Source organism: Microtus pennsylvanicus, chromosome Y (assembly GCF_037038515.1).
Source record: "Microtus pennsylvanicus isolate mMicPen1 chromosome Y, mMicPen1.hap1, whole genome shotgun sequence".
Lineage (NCBI taxonomy): Eukaryota > Metazoa > Chordata > Mammalia > Rodentia > Cricetidae > Microtus > Microtus pennsylvanicus.
Window position 1 is genome coordinate 142,647 of NC_134602.1, and position 13,964 is coordinate 156,610.

At 52.2% G+C, this 13,964-nt stretch overlaps 1 protein-coding gene across 2 annotated transcripts; it reads left to right on the top strand.

Moving 5' to 3' along the window:
- The first annotated feature begins 388 nt into the window (after positions 1-388).
- LOC142842026 (properdin-like) lies at positions 389-13,296 on the top strand. Of its 2 annotated transcripts, none has more exons than XM_075959011.1 (9): positions 389-841; positions 1,911-2,061; positions 5,495-5,670; positions 7,543-7,713; positions 8,479-8,670; positions 10,337-10,510; positions 11,328-11,519; positions 12,359-12,470; positions 13,128-13,296. In XM_075959011.1, the coding sequence occupies exons 1-9, from the start codon at positions 790-792 to the stop codon at positions 13,291-13,293; spliced, it is 1,386 nt and encodes a 461-aa protein (XP_075815126.1). In that variant the 5' UTR covers positions 389-789; the 3' UTR covers positions 13,294-13,296. The 2 variants fall into 2 exon arrangements, with proteins under 2 accessions (XP_075815126.1, XP_075815127.1); XM_075959012.1 differs by lacking the exon at positions 13,128-13,296 and adding an exon at positions 12,963-13,118.
- The last annotated feature ends 668 nt before the right edge of the window (positions 13,297-13,964 follow it).

Sequence of the window (13,964 nt, forward strand, 5' to 3'; positions counted from 1 at the left end):
AAATAACTATGTATAAATATAAAAATAAGTATATAAAATAAAAATGATATGTGATAAATAGAATACATAATCAATATATAATAAATATATGTCATAAATATATAATAAATATATATAATATATGATAAATATATATAATGAATATAAAAATATAATAAATATTGATGATATAATTAAATAAAAAAACATAAAAATATATAAAAATTTATAAAAAACATAAATAAATATAAAAATAACACATAACATTTTCTATGACACAAAAGCACAATAAATAAATAAATAAATTTAACAATCCGGGCGTCAGCACGGCCCGGGGTCACCGGGGTCACCGGGGTCACACCGGAAGTCCCCCCTCCCCGGCCCCGCCCACTTCCTCCCGCCCCGGGTTCCTCTTTTCCCCTCCGGCTCAGTCCGGATCGACCGAGAGGAGGACTCGGCACAGCACCCGGGCTGATTATTAACCGAGTCCGCGCGGCTGCACGGGAGGACTCGGCACAGCACCCGGGCTGATTATTAACCGAGTCCGCGCGGCTGCACGGGAGGACTCGGCACAGCACCCGGGCTGATTATTAACCGAGTCCGCGCGGCTGCACGGGAGGACTCGGCACAGCACCCGGGCTGATTATTAACCGAGTCCGCGCGGCTGCACGGGAGGACTCGGCACAGCACCCGGGCTGATTATTAACCGAGTCCGCGCGGCTGCACGGGAGGACTCGGCACAGCACCCGGGCTGATTATTAACCGAGTCGGCGCGGCTGCACGGGAGGACTCGGCACAGCACCCACCGCGATGCCGGCCCTGGGGTCGCTCCTGCCGCTGCTGCTGCTCCTGCCGGCCGCGGGTAAGCGGGGGAGGGGGGACTGAGCACAGCACCCAGGGGGACTGAGCACAGCACCCAGGGGGACTGAGCACAGCACCCAGCACACAGTAGGACTCGGCACAGCACCCAGGGGGACTGAGCACAGCACCCAGCACACGGTAGCACTCGGTAAAGCACCTGGAAAGACTCAGCACACCACCCAGGGGGACTCAGCGCAGCGCCTAGCACACGGGGGAGAACTAAGCACAGCACCCAGCACACGATAGCACTCAGCACAGCACCCAGGGGGACTAAGCGCAACGTCCAGCACACTGTAGGACTCAGCACAGCACCTGGAAAGACTCAGCACAGCACCCAGGGGGATGAAGCGCAGCGCCAAGCACACGGAGGGGACTAAGCACAGCACCCAGCACACGGTAGCACTCGGCACAGCACCCAAGGGGAGTAAGCACAGCACCCAGGGGTACTAAGCGCAGCATCCAGCACACGGTAGGACTCAGCACAGCACCTGGAAAGACTCAACACAGCACCTAGGGGGACTGAGCGCAGCGCCCAGCACACGGTAGGACTCGGCACAGCACCTGGAAAGACTCAGCACAGCACCCAGGGGGATGAAGCGCAGCGCCAAGCACACGGGGGGGACTAAGCACAACACCCAGCACACAGTAGGACTCAGCACAGCACCCAGGGGGACTCAGAGCAGCACTCAGGAGCAATAAGATCAGCTCCCAGCACACAATAGCACTCAGCACAGCACCCAGGGGGACTAAGCGCAGCGTCCAGCACACTGTAGCACTCACCACAGCACCTGGAAAGACTCAGCACAGCACCCAGGGGGACTCAGAGCCGCACCCAGCACACGGTAGCACTCGGTACAGCACATGGTAGGACTCAGCACAGCACCCAGGGGGACTGAGCGCAGCGCCCATCACACAGTAGCACTCAGCACAGCACCTAGGGGGACTAAGCGCAGCATCCAGCACACGGTAGGACTCAGCATAGCACCTAGGGGGACTGAGTGCAGCGCCCAGCACCCGGTAGGACTCAGCACAGCACCCTGACTGTCCCGGCCTCTCCCCCGGTTTCACAGGTGCCGACCCCGTGCTCTGCTTCGCCCACTACGAGGAGTCGACGGGCGCCTGCGCGGGGCTGATCGGGGGCGGGGTCAGCGAGGACGCCTGCTGCCTCAACGCCGCCTACGGCTTCCAGGAGCGCGAGGGGGGCCCCTGCCGGGCCTGCGGGTAGGTGCTGGGTGCTGAGTCCTTTCTGGGTGCTGGGATCTCAGTCCTCCCTGGGTGCTGGGAGCTGAGTCCTCCTTGGGTGCTATGAGCTGAGTTTCCTTCTGGGTGCTGGGATCTCAGTCCTCCCTGGGTGCTGGGATCTCAGTCCTCCCTGGGTGCTGGGAGCTGAGTTTCCTTCTGGGTGCTGGGAGCTGAGTCCTCCCTGGATGCTGGGAGCTCAGTTCCCCCGGGTGCTGGGAGCTGAGTTCCCCCTGGGTGCTGGGAGCTGAGTTCCCCTGGGTGCTGGGAGCTCAGTTCCCCCTGGTGCTGGGAGCTGAGTCCTCCCTGGGTGCTGGGAGCTCAGTCCTTCTGGGTGGTGGGAGCCGAATCCCCCCGGGTGCTGGGATCTTAGTCCTCTTGGTGCTGGGAGCTCAGTCCTTCTGGGTGCTGGGAGCTGAGTCCTCCCTGGTGCTGTGATCTTAGTCCTCTGGGTGCTGGGAGCTCAGTTCCCCCGGGTGCTGAGAACCGAGTCCTCCTTGGGTGCTGGGAGCTGAGTTCTCCCTCAGGTGCTGGGTGGGTGCTGGGAGCTGAGTTCTCCCTGGGGGCTGGGAGCTGAGTCCTCCTTGGGTGCTATGAGCTGAGTTTCCTTCTGGGTGCTGGGAGCTGAGTTCTCCCTCGGGTGCTGGGGGCTGATTTCTCCCTCCCTGGGTGCTGGGAGCTGAGTCCTCCCTGGATGCTGGGAGCTCAGTTCCCCCGGGTGCTGGGAACTGAGTTCCCCCTGGGTGCTGGGAGCTGAGTTTCCTTCTGGGTGCTGGGAGCTGAGTTCTCCCTCGGGTGCTGGGGGCTGATTTCTCCCTCCCTGGGTGCTGGGAGCTGAGTCCTCCCTGGATGCTGGGAGCTGAGTTCCCCCTGGGTGCTGGGAGCTGAGTTCCCCTGGATGCTGGGAGCTCAGTTCCCCCGGGTGCTGGGAGCTGAGTCCTCTCTAGGTGCTGGGAGCTCAGTCCTTCTGGGTGGTGGGAGCTGAGTCCTCCCTGGTGCTGTGATCTTAGCCCTCTGGGTGCTGGGAGCTCAGTTCTTCCGGGTGCTGGGTGGGTGCTGGGAGCTGAGTCTTCCCTGGGTGCTGGGTGCTGAGTTTCCTTCTGGGTGCTGGGAGCTGAGTCTCCCCCGGGTCCTGGGAGCTGAGTCTTCCCTGGGTGCTGGGAGCTGAGTTCCCTCTGGTGCTGGGAGCCAAGTCTTTTCTGGGTGCTGGAATCGCAGTTTTTCTGAGTGCTGGGAGCTCAGTTCTCCAGGTGCTGGGAACTGAGTCTCCCCGCCCCCCCCGGTCCTGGGACCTGAGGCCCCTTGGGTGCTAGGAGCTGAGTCCACGCGGGTGCTAGGAGGCGAGTCAGTCCGGGTACTGGAAGCTGAGTTCTCCCCGGGTTCTAGATGTATTTTATGAGCGCCTGCTGTATACACTGTCAAGATGGCGGGTTTGGAGTCTCCCCATCGTGCACACCCAGTCCTTCCGGGTGCTGGGTGCTGTGCTGAGTCCTCCTGGATCCCTGGCTGGGCCCTCCCAGGTGCTAGGTTGAGTCTCCAGGTGCTCTGCTGAGTCCTCCTTTGTTTTGGGTGCTGGGCTGAGTCCTCCCTGGTGCTGGGCTGAGTCCACATGTGCTGTGCTGAGTCCTTCCAGGTACTAGGTGCTGTGCTGAGGACTCCTGGGTGCTCAGTGCTGTGCAAAGTTTTTCTGTGTGCTGGGCTGAGTTCTCCCGAGTGCTGTGCCAAGTTCTTCTGTATGCTGGGCTGAGTCCTGCCAGGTGATAGGTGCTGTGCTGAGTCCTCCCTGGTGCTGTGCTGAGTCCTCCCTGGTGCTGCGCTGAATCCTCCCGAGTACCATGCTGAGGTCTCTGAGGTGCTGTGCTGTGTCCTCCCTGGTGCTGCGCTGAGTCCTCCCGGGCGCCATGCTGAGTTCTCTGAGGTGCTGTGCTGAGTCCCCACCCCCATGTGCTCTAGGATGTACTGAGCTCCTGCTCACTCAGCACTTCCTGTGCGCCCGCAGCTGTCGGGGTCGTGACCCCGGGTTCCCGGCAGAAGAGGGAAACGAAATTCAGTTTTTATGAAGGATTCCTGCGTCTGCGCGAGGGCTTCGCTTCTTTTAATTTTATTTTCATTTTTTATTTTTAATTAATTAATTCATTCATTTATTTATTAATTTTTATCTATTTTTATCTATTTTAATTTTTAATTTATTTTAATATATTAATTTTTAGATTTATTTTTTATTTATTTTTAATTAATTTATTTTTCATTCATTTATTATTTATTTATATCTAATTTTATTTATTTTTTAATTTATTATTTATTTATTTTTTAATTTATTTTTATTTATTTTAAATTAATTAATTTATTTTTTATTCATTTATTATTGATTTATTTATTTTTTATCTATTTTTTAATTATTTTTTATTTTATTTTTTTAGCGATTTCTGTCTCTTCCCCGCCACTGCCTTCCGAAAGTTTTGCTTCTTTTTAATTTTAATTTTTTATTTTTATTATTTTTTTTAATTTATTTTTTATTTATTAAACACTCGGCACAGCACCCAGGGAGTACTAAGCTCTTGTAGCCCAGGCTGGACTCGAACTCAGACCGCTACGGCAGGGCAATGCAAGCGATCGGCACCGCAAAGCCCCATGGGAGATGTAGTTCCTCACGGTAGGCCCCAGAGCTCACTTCCGGTTGCCGCCGCAAAGCCTCATGGGAAATGTAGTCTCATCCGGTAGGGCCCAGATCCCACTTCCGGTCGCTGTCCCGGCGCCTTCTGGGAAATGTAGTCCCACACGGTGGACCCCCAAAGCTCACTTCGGTTGCCGCCGCAAAGCCTCATGGGAATGTAGTCCCACACTGTGGACCCCAGATCCCACTTCCGGTCGCTGTCCCGGAGCCCTCTGGGAAATGTAGTCCCTTACGGTGGGCCCGCAGAGCTCACTTCCGGTCGCCGCCGCAAAGCCCCATGGGAAATGTAGTCCGACCAGTAGAAACCACGGCTCACTTCCGGTCGCTGTCCCGGAACCCTCTGGGAAATGTAGTCCCTTACGGTGGGGCCCAGAGCTCACTTCCGGTCACCGTCCCGGAGCCCTATGGGACTGTGGGAAATGTAGTCCCACCCGGTAGGCCCTAGAACTCACTTCCGGTCTCCGCCGCATGGCCCCATGGGAAATGTAGTCCCTCACGGTAGGCTCCAGAGCCCACTTCCTGTCACTGTCCCGGTGCACTCTGGGAAATGTAGTCCCTCACGGTAGGCCCCAGAGCTCACTTCCGGTCGCCGTCCCGGTGCTCTCTGGGAAATGTAGTCCCTCACAGCCAGGCCAGGCAGGACTCGAACTCAGATCCCCGCGTGCGCGCGCGGCGGCCGGGCGATGACATCATCGCTCCCGCCCCCCGCAGGACTCGAACTCACCGCCCTCCCCCCCGCAGGTCCCCGCGATGGTCGCCGTGGTCCCCGTGGGCCCCCTGCTCGGTCACGTGCTCCGAGGGTTCCCGGCTGCGGCACAGGCGCTGTGTGGGCCGGGGCGGGCGGTGCGAGGGGAACGCGGAGCCTCGAACCCTGGACTGGGAGCTGCAGGCCTGCGAGGACCAGGAGTGCTGCCCAGGTGAGGGGGGGTCATTGAGTCATCAACAAACACTCGGGTCGTGTAGTCGGTCAGTGATCACCTCCGTGAGTCGTCAACAAACATTCGATCAGATAGTCGATCAATTATCACATCCGTGAGTCATCAACAAACACTGAGGTCACGTAGTCGGTCAGTGATCACCTCCGTGCGTCCTCAACAAACACCAACATCCGTGAGTCATCAACAAACACATCTGTGAGTCATCAACAAACACATCCGTGAGTCATCAACAAACACAAACATCCGTGAGTCATCAACAAACCCATCCGTGAGTCATCAACAAACCCATCCGTGAGTCATCAACAAACCCATCCGTGAGTTATCAACAAACACTCGGGTCGTGTAGTCGGTCAGTGATCACATCCGTGAGTCATCAACAAACACTCGGGTCGTGTAGTCAGTCAGTTATCACCTCTGTGAGTCATCAACAAACCCATCCATCCGTGAGTCATCAACAAACACTCGGGTCGTGTAGTCGGTCAGTGATCACCTCCGTGAGTCATCAACAAACCCATCCATCCGTGAGTCATCAACAAACACTGAGGTCGTGTAGTCGGTCAGTGATCACCTGCGTGAGTCATCAACAAACACTGAGGTCGTGTAGTCAGTCAGTGATCACCTGCGTGAGTCATCAACAAACACTGAGGTCGTGTAGTCAGTCAGTGATCACCTGCGTGAGTCATCAACAAACACTCGGGTCGTGTAGTCAGTCAGTGATCACCTCCGTGAGTCATCAACAAACACTCGGGTCGTGTAGTCGGTCAGTGATCACCTGCGTGAGTCATCAACAAACACTCGGGTCGTGTAGTCAGTCAGTGATCACCTCCGTGAGTCATCAACAAACACTGAGGTCGCGTAGTCGGTCAGTGATCACCTCCGTGAGTCATCAACAAACATGCAGGTCGTGTAGTCGATCAATTATCACCTCCGTGAGTCATCAACAAACACATCCGTGAGTCATCAACAAACACTGGGGTCGTGGAGTCGATCAATTATCACATCCATGAGTCATCAACAAACACTCTGGTCGTGTAGTCGGTCAGTGATCACCTCCGTGAGTCATCAACAAACATTCGATCAGAGAGTCGATCAACAAACACAAACATCCGTGAGTCATCAACAAACACTGAGAAAGATGCCTAAGGTCGGAGAGTCAGTCAGTTATCAGAGAAACACATTAATATTTATTTATTATATACACAATATTCTGATTTTAATATTTATTTATCGTGTATAAAATATTCTGATTTTTATATTTATTTATTATGTATGCGATCTTCTAATTTTACACTTAATTATCATGTATACAATATTTTAATTTTCTTTTATATTCATTTATTATGCATACAACATTCAAATTTTTATATTTATATTTATTTTATATTTATTTTTATATTCAGTTATGTAATCATTATGCATGCAGTATTCTAATTTCTATATTCTTATATTTATATTTATTTATTATGGACACAATATTCTAATTTTATTTATTATGCATGCAATATTCTAATTTTATATTTATTTATTGCGTATACGATATTGTAATTTTTATATTTATTTACATGTATATAATATTCTGATTTCATGTTTATTTTTATATTTATTATGTATACAATATCCTAATTTTTATATTTATGTATTTATCGTGCATAAAATATTATAATTTTATATTTATTTATTATGTGTGCAATATTCTAATTTCTATATTTATATTTATTTATCATGAATGCAATTTTCTAATTTTATATTTATTGTGTATATGATATTCTAATTTTATATTAATTAAGCACACGAATATTCTAATTTCATATTTATTAATTATGTATAAAATATCCCGATTTCCCCCCGCAGAGCCGGGCGCCTGGTCCGAGTGGGCGCCCTGGGGCCCCTGCTCCGTCACCTGCGCCCGAGGGACCCGGACCCGAGTGCGAGGATGCGACCGCCCCGCGCCCAAGTGTGGGGGCCGCTGCCCGGGGGAGGCCGAGGAGGCCGAGGCCTGCGACACCGGGAAGGTCTGCCCGAGTGAGTACCCGGTCCTGGGTTCGAGTCCCGGACACCACGGGGGGGCTCAGTGGTTAGAGCACGGCCTGCTCTGCCAGGGGTCCTGGGTTCGAGTTCCGGCCACCTACATATAAAATATGAAAAGAATTAGAATATTGTATACATAATGAATAAATATAAAAATTAGTATATTGCATACACGATCAATAAATATAAAAATTAACATGTTGTATGCATAATTAATAAATATTAAAATTAGAATATTTATACATGGTAAATATATAAAATTAGAATATTGTATGCATTATAAATAAATAAATATTAAAACTAGGGTATTTTATACATAATATAGAAATAAATATTAAAATCATAACATTGTAAGCATAATGAATAAATATAAAATCAGAATATTGCATGAATAATCAATATAAAATTAGAATACTGCATACATAATTAATATAAAATTATAACATTGTATACAAAACAAATAAATAAAATTAGAATATTGTATGTATTATAAATAAATATAAAAATTAGAATATCGTATACATAATATATATTAAAATTAGAATGTTGCATGCATAATAAATACATAAAATTAGAACATTGGATGCATTATAAATAAATATTAAAATTAGAATATCACACACAATGAATAAATAAATGTAAAATTAGCATATTGTATGCAAAATTAATATAAAATTAGAATATTGCACGCACGATATATATAAAATTAGCATATCGCATGCATAATTAATAAACATAAAATCGGAATTCCGTCCGCAGCGCACGGCGCCTGGGCGGCCTGGGGCCCCTGGAGCCGCTGCTCCGGCTCCTGCCATGGCGGCGCCCAGGAACCACGGGAAACGCGCAGCCGCACCTGCTCCGCCCCGGCGCCTTCCCAGAATCCCCCGGGACAGCCCTGCCCGGGAGCAGCCTATGAGCATCGGGCCTGCGCCGGCCTCCCGCCCTGTCCAGGTACGTCGGGGTGCTGTGCTGAGTCCTCCTGGGTACTGAGTGCTGTGTGTGTTCTCTCCGGTGCTGGGTTGATTCCGTGGGTGCTGTGCTGAGTCCTCCTGGGTGCTGTGCTGAGTCCTCCCGGGCGCTGTGCTGAGTCCTCCTGGGTGCTGTGCTGAGTCCTCCCGGGTGCTGTGCTGAGTCCTCCTGGGTACCAAGTGCTGTGTGAGTTCTCTCCGGTGCTGGGTTGATTCCGCGGGTGCTGTGCTGCGTCCTCCCGGGTGCTGTGCTGAGTCCTCCTGGGTACCGAGTGCTGTCTGAGTTCTCTCCAGTGCTGGCTTGATTCCGCAGGTGCTGTGCTAAGTTATCCCTCAGGTGCTTGGTTGGTTCCATGGGTGCTGTGCTAAGTGCTCCCTCGGGTGCTGGGTTCTGTGCTGAGTGAGTACTTCCCGGTGGTGCTGCGTTCTGAGTTCTCCCGGGTGCTTGGCTGAGTCCCCAGGTGCTGTGCTGAGTCCTCCCGGGTGATGAGTGCTGTACTGAGTTCTCCCAGGTGCTAGGTTGATTCCGCGGGTGCTGTGCTAAGTTCTTTTGGGTGCTGGGTTCTGTACTGAGTGAGTGCTCCCTGGTGCTGCTGGGTTCTGAGTCCTTCTGGGTGCTGTGCTGAGTCCTCCCGAGTGCTGGGTGCTGTGCTGAGTGCTCCCTGGTGGTGCTGGGTTCTGAGTCCTCCTGGGTGCTGGGTGCTGAGTCCTCGCGGGTGCTGTGCTGAGTCCTCCCGGGTATTTAAGTTCTTGTACCACGGGAACAAAAGGGCGGAGATGGCGCAGAGTGAGTAACATTGGCGGAGGCGCAGTGCATGATGGGAATATGGGGGTTCGTGAATGAGCAGCAGAGTCCCTGGCGTGAGGGACGTGGGGTCAAAGGTTGACGCGGGGGGAGGGGTCTGTGATGGCGGACAATTTATCTATTTTTATTTTTTAAATATTTATTTATTTTAGTTTTATTTATTTTAAATATCGATTTCATTTATGGATTAATTCCGTTTCAGTATTTATTTAAAATATTTATTTTAAATATTTATTGATTAATTCATGTTCAGTATTTACTATTTTAAACATTTCTTTATTCTAAATATTTCCTTATTCTATTGATTGATGAATTCGTTTCCAGTACTTAGTTTAGATATTTATTTTAAATGCTGATTGATTATTTCGTTTTCGATATTTATCTTAAATATTTACTTATTTTATTTATTGATGAATTCATCTTCAGTACTTATTATTTATTTTAAATATTTATTTATTTTAAACATTTATTTATCCAATTTAGTTTTATTTATGTATTTTAAGTATTTATTTATTTACTTTTATTTATTAATTTTAAACATTTATTTATTTTAGTTGTATTTTATTTATTCATTTTAGTTTTATTTATGTATTTTAAATATTTATTTATTTTATTTATTCATTTTAAATATTGATTGATTTATAAATTCTCGGTATTAATTTTAAATATTAATTTATTAATTTTAAATATGTATTGATTGATTCGTTTTCAGTATTTATTATTTTAAATGTTTATTTATTTTTTTATTGATTATTGATTAATTCTCGGTATCTATTTTAAACATTTATTTATTAATTTTAATATCGATCGATCCCTTCACCCCCCCCCCCCCCCCCCCCCGCAGTGCCCGGCGGCTGGGGCCCCTGGGGCGCCGTCAGCGCATGCTCCGTGACCTGCGGCCTCGGCCACGCCCACGAACGCCGGTCATGTGACCGCCCCGCCCCCCGCCACGGCGGCGCCTTCTGCGCCGGGGACGCCGCCCGGACCCAGGTCTGCAACACGGCCGTGCCTTGTCCTGGTGAGCACTTCCGGTCGCCGCCGCAAAGCCCCATGGGAGATGTAGTCCCACAAGGGAGGGCCTAGAGCCCACTTCCGGTCGCCGCCGCACAGCCCCATGGGAGATGTAGTCCCTCACGGTAGTCCCCAGAGCCCACTTCCGGTCGCCGTCCCAGAGCCAGGGCCCAATCCACTTCCATTTCCTGTCCCCGTCCGCAAAGCCCCATGGGAAATGTAGTGCCACACGGGAGTACCCAGAGCTCACTTCCGGTCGGCGCCCAGGAGCCACCTGGAAAAGGTAATCCCACCCGGTAGGCCCCCAGAGCTCACTTCCGGTCGCCGCCCCGGGGCCCTGTGGGAAATCTAGTCCCTCACGGTAGGCCCCAGAGCTCACTTCCTGTTGATGTCCCGGTGCACTCTGGGTATTGTAGTCCCACCCGGTAGGCCCCAGAGCCCACTTCCGGTCGCCGTCCCGATGCACTCTGGGAAATGTAGTCCCACCCGGTAGGCCCCAGAGTCCACTTCCGGTCCCCGTCCCGGTCCACTCTGGGAAATGTAGTCCCACCCGGAAGGCCCCAGAGCTCACTTCCGGTCGCCGCCCCGGAGCCCCATGGGACTCTGGGATATGTCGTCAGACCCCGGTAGTCCCCAGAGACCACTTCCGGTCGGTGCCCCGGTGCACTCTGGGTAGTGTAGTCCCTCATGGTAGTCCCTAGCGCCCACTTCCGGTCGGCGCCCCGGTGCACTCTGGGTAGTGTAGTCCCACCCGGTAGTCCCCGGCGCCCACTTCCGGTCGGCGCCCCGGAGCCCCCTGGGAAACGTAGTCCCCGCGTCCGCAGTGGACGGCGAGTGGGGGCCCTGGGGCCCGTGGAGCCCCTGCCGGCGCGTGCACATGGCGTCCATCCGCTGCGAGGAGATCCCGGGCCAGCAGTCTCGCGCGAGGACGTGCGCCGGCCGGAAGTTCGACGGGAAGCGGTGTCCGGGCGACTACCAGGAAATCCGGCACTGCTATGACGTCAGCGACTGCGTCCGTGAGTGACCCGGAGGACGGGGCGCCCGGGGGGACTCGGCTCCCAGCACCCGGGGGGACTCGGTTCCCAGCACCCAGTGAGGACTTAGTTTACAGCACCTGGGGGGACTCGGTTCTCAGCACCCGGGAGGAACTCAGCTCCCAGCACCCAGGGAGAACTAAGCTGCCAGCACCCAGGGAGGACTCAGTTCCCAGCACCCAGGGAGGATTCAGTTCCCAGCACCCAGGGAAAGAACTCAGCCCCCAGCACCCGGGGGGAACTCAGCCCCCAGCACCCAGGGAGGACTCAGCCCAGCACCCAGGGAGGACTCAGCCCAGCACCCAGGGAGGACTCAGCCCAGCACCCTGGGAGAACTCAGCTCCCAGCACCCGAGGGGAACTCAGTTCCCAGCACCCGAGGAGGACTCAGCCCAGCACCCAGGGAGGACTCAGCCCAGCACCCGGGGAGGACTCAGCTCCCAGTACCCGGGGAGAACTCAGCTCCCAGCACCCTGGGAGAACTCAGTTTACAGCACCCAGGGAGAACTCAGCTCCTAGCACCCAGGGAGAACTCAGTTTACAGCACCCAGGGAGAACTCAGCCCCCAGCCCCCAGGGAGGACTCAGCCCAGCACCCAGGGAGGACTCAGCCCAGCACCCAGGAAGGACTCAGCCCAGCACCCGGGGAGAACTCAGTTTACAGCACCCAGGGAGAACTCACCCCAGCACCCAGGGAGGACTCAGCCCAGCACCCAGGAAGGACTCAGCCCAGCACCCGGGGAGAACTCAGTTTACAGCACCCAGGGAGGACTCACCCCAGCACCCAGGGAGGACTCAGCCCAGCACCCCGCCCCCGCTGCAGTGAAAGGTTCCTGGTCGGAGTGGAGCCCCTGGAGCCTGTGCACCCCGCCCTGTGGACCCGAACCCACGCGCGCCCGCCAGCGCCTGTGCACCGCGCAGCTCCCCGAGTTCCCGTGAGTGCGGGGCGGGGCCTGTGGGAGCTGAGGCAGGGGGATCGCTGGCTTTGAGATCGGAGTCTCGGAAAAAAAAAAAAAACGTTTTTTGATGCATTCTTTTTTTATTAAATTATATCAACAATATTCTAATTATTTTTATTTTTATTTATTTTTTTTGGTTTTTATTTTTATAACGATTATAATATTCTAATATTTTTATATTTATTTATTTATCATGTCTACGGTATTCTAATTTTATATTTATTATGTATATAATATTTTATATTTATTAATTATGCACACCACACCCTAATTATTTTATATTAATTATGCACACCATATCCTAATTATTTTATATTAATTATGCACACCATATCCTAATCATTTTTACATTAATCATGCACACCATATTTTATATTTATTACTTATGTATATAATATTATAATATTTTATATTTATTAATTATGCACACAATATTATAATTATTTTATATTTATTCCCCCCCCGCAGACGCACCCTGGCCGTGGTCGAGGGCCGCGGGGAGAAATCCACCCTATTTTATATTTATTTTACATTAATTATTTTATATTTATCTATTAATTATGCACATTTACTATTTTATATTAATTAATTACGTATATAATATTATAATATTTATATTTATTTCCCCCCCAGGCGCACCCTGGCCGTGGTCGAGGGCCGCGGCGACAAACCCGTCTCCTTCTCGGGGTCCCCGCGGCCGCTGTGCGCGGAGCTGCAGGGGCAGCGCCTGGCGGTGGAGGAGCGGCGCCCGTGTGCGCATGCGCCGGCCTGCGCGGACCCCGAGGGGGCGGGGCCGTGAGCGGGGGGCGGGGCCGCGGGGTGGAGGGGGCGGGGCCTCCGGGAGGGGGCGGGGCCGTGAGCGGGGGGCGGGGCTACCGGGGAGGGGGCGGGGCCGCGGGGAAAGGGGGCGGGGCCGTGAGCGGGGGCGGGGCCGCGGAGAGGAGGGGCGGGGCCGCGGGGAGGAGGGGGCGTGGCCGTGAGCGGGGGCGGGGCCGGGAGGAGGGGCGTGGCCGTGAGCGGGGGCGGGGCCGGGAGGAGGGGCGGGGCCGTGAGCGGGGGGCGGGGCCGCGGGGAAAAGGGGGCGGGGCCGTGAGCGGGGGCGGGGCCGCGGGGAAGAGGGGGCGGGGCCGTGAGAGGGGGCGTGGCCTTGAGGTGGAGGGGGCGGGGCCTGAGCGGGGGCGGGGCCGCCGGGAGGAGGGGGCGGGGCCGGGAGGAGGGGGCGGGGCCGCGGGGAGGGGAAATCCCGGCATGCCCTGCGCGCGATCCCCGGATGTCAGAAAATAAAAAAAAAATAAACGGGCTTTCCGCAGTCTCCGAGGTCGTGAGTTCGAGTCCCGGCCGGCGACGCCGTGATCGATGAATATGAAAATAAATAAAAACACAGTTAGAATGTCGTATACGTGATAAATAAATATAAAATAAATATAAAACACAGAACACTGTACGCGCGATCGATAAATATAAAATAAA

Coding starts and splice junctions, on each gene's coding strand:
- LOC142842026 (XM_075959011.1), top strand. CDS start 790: ATGCCGGCCCTGGGGTCGCTCCTGCCGCTGCTGCTGCTCCTGCCGGCC. Junction 5,671..7,542: donor GGACCAGGAGTGCTGCCCAG/GTGAGGGGGGGT, acceptor TTCCCCCCGCAG/AGCCGGGCGCCTGGTCCGAG. Junction 11,520..12,358: donor TGACGTCAGCGACTGCGTCC/GTGAGTGACCCG, acceptor CCCCCGCTGCAG/TGAAAGGTTCCTGGTCGGAG.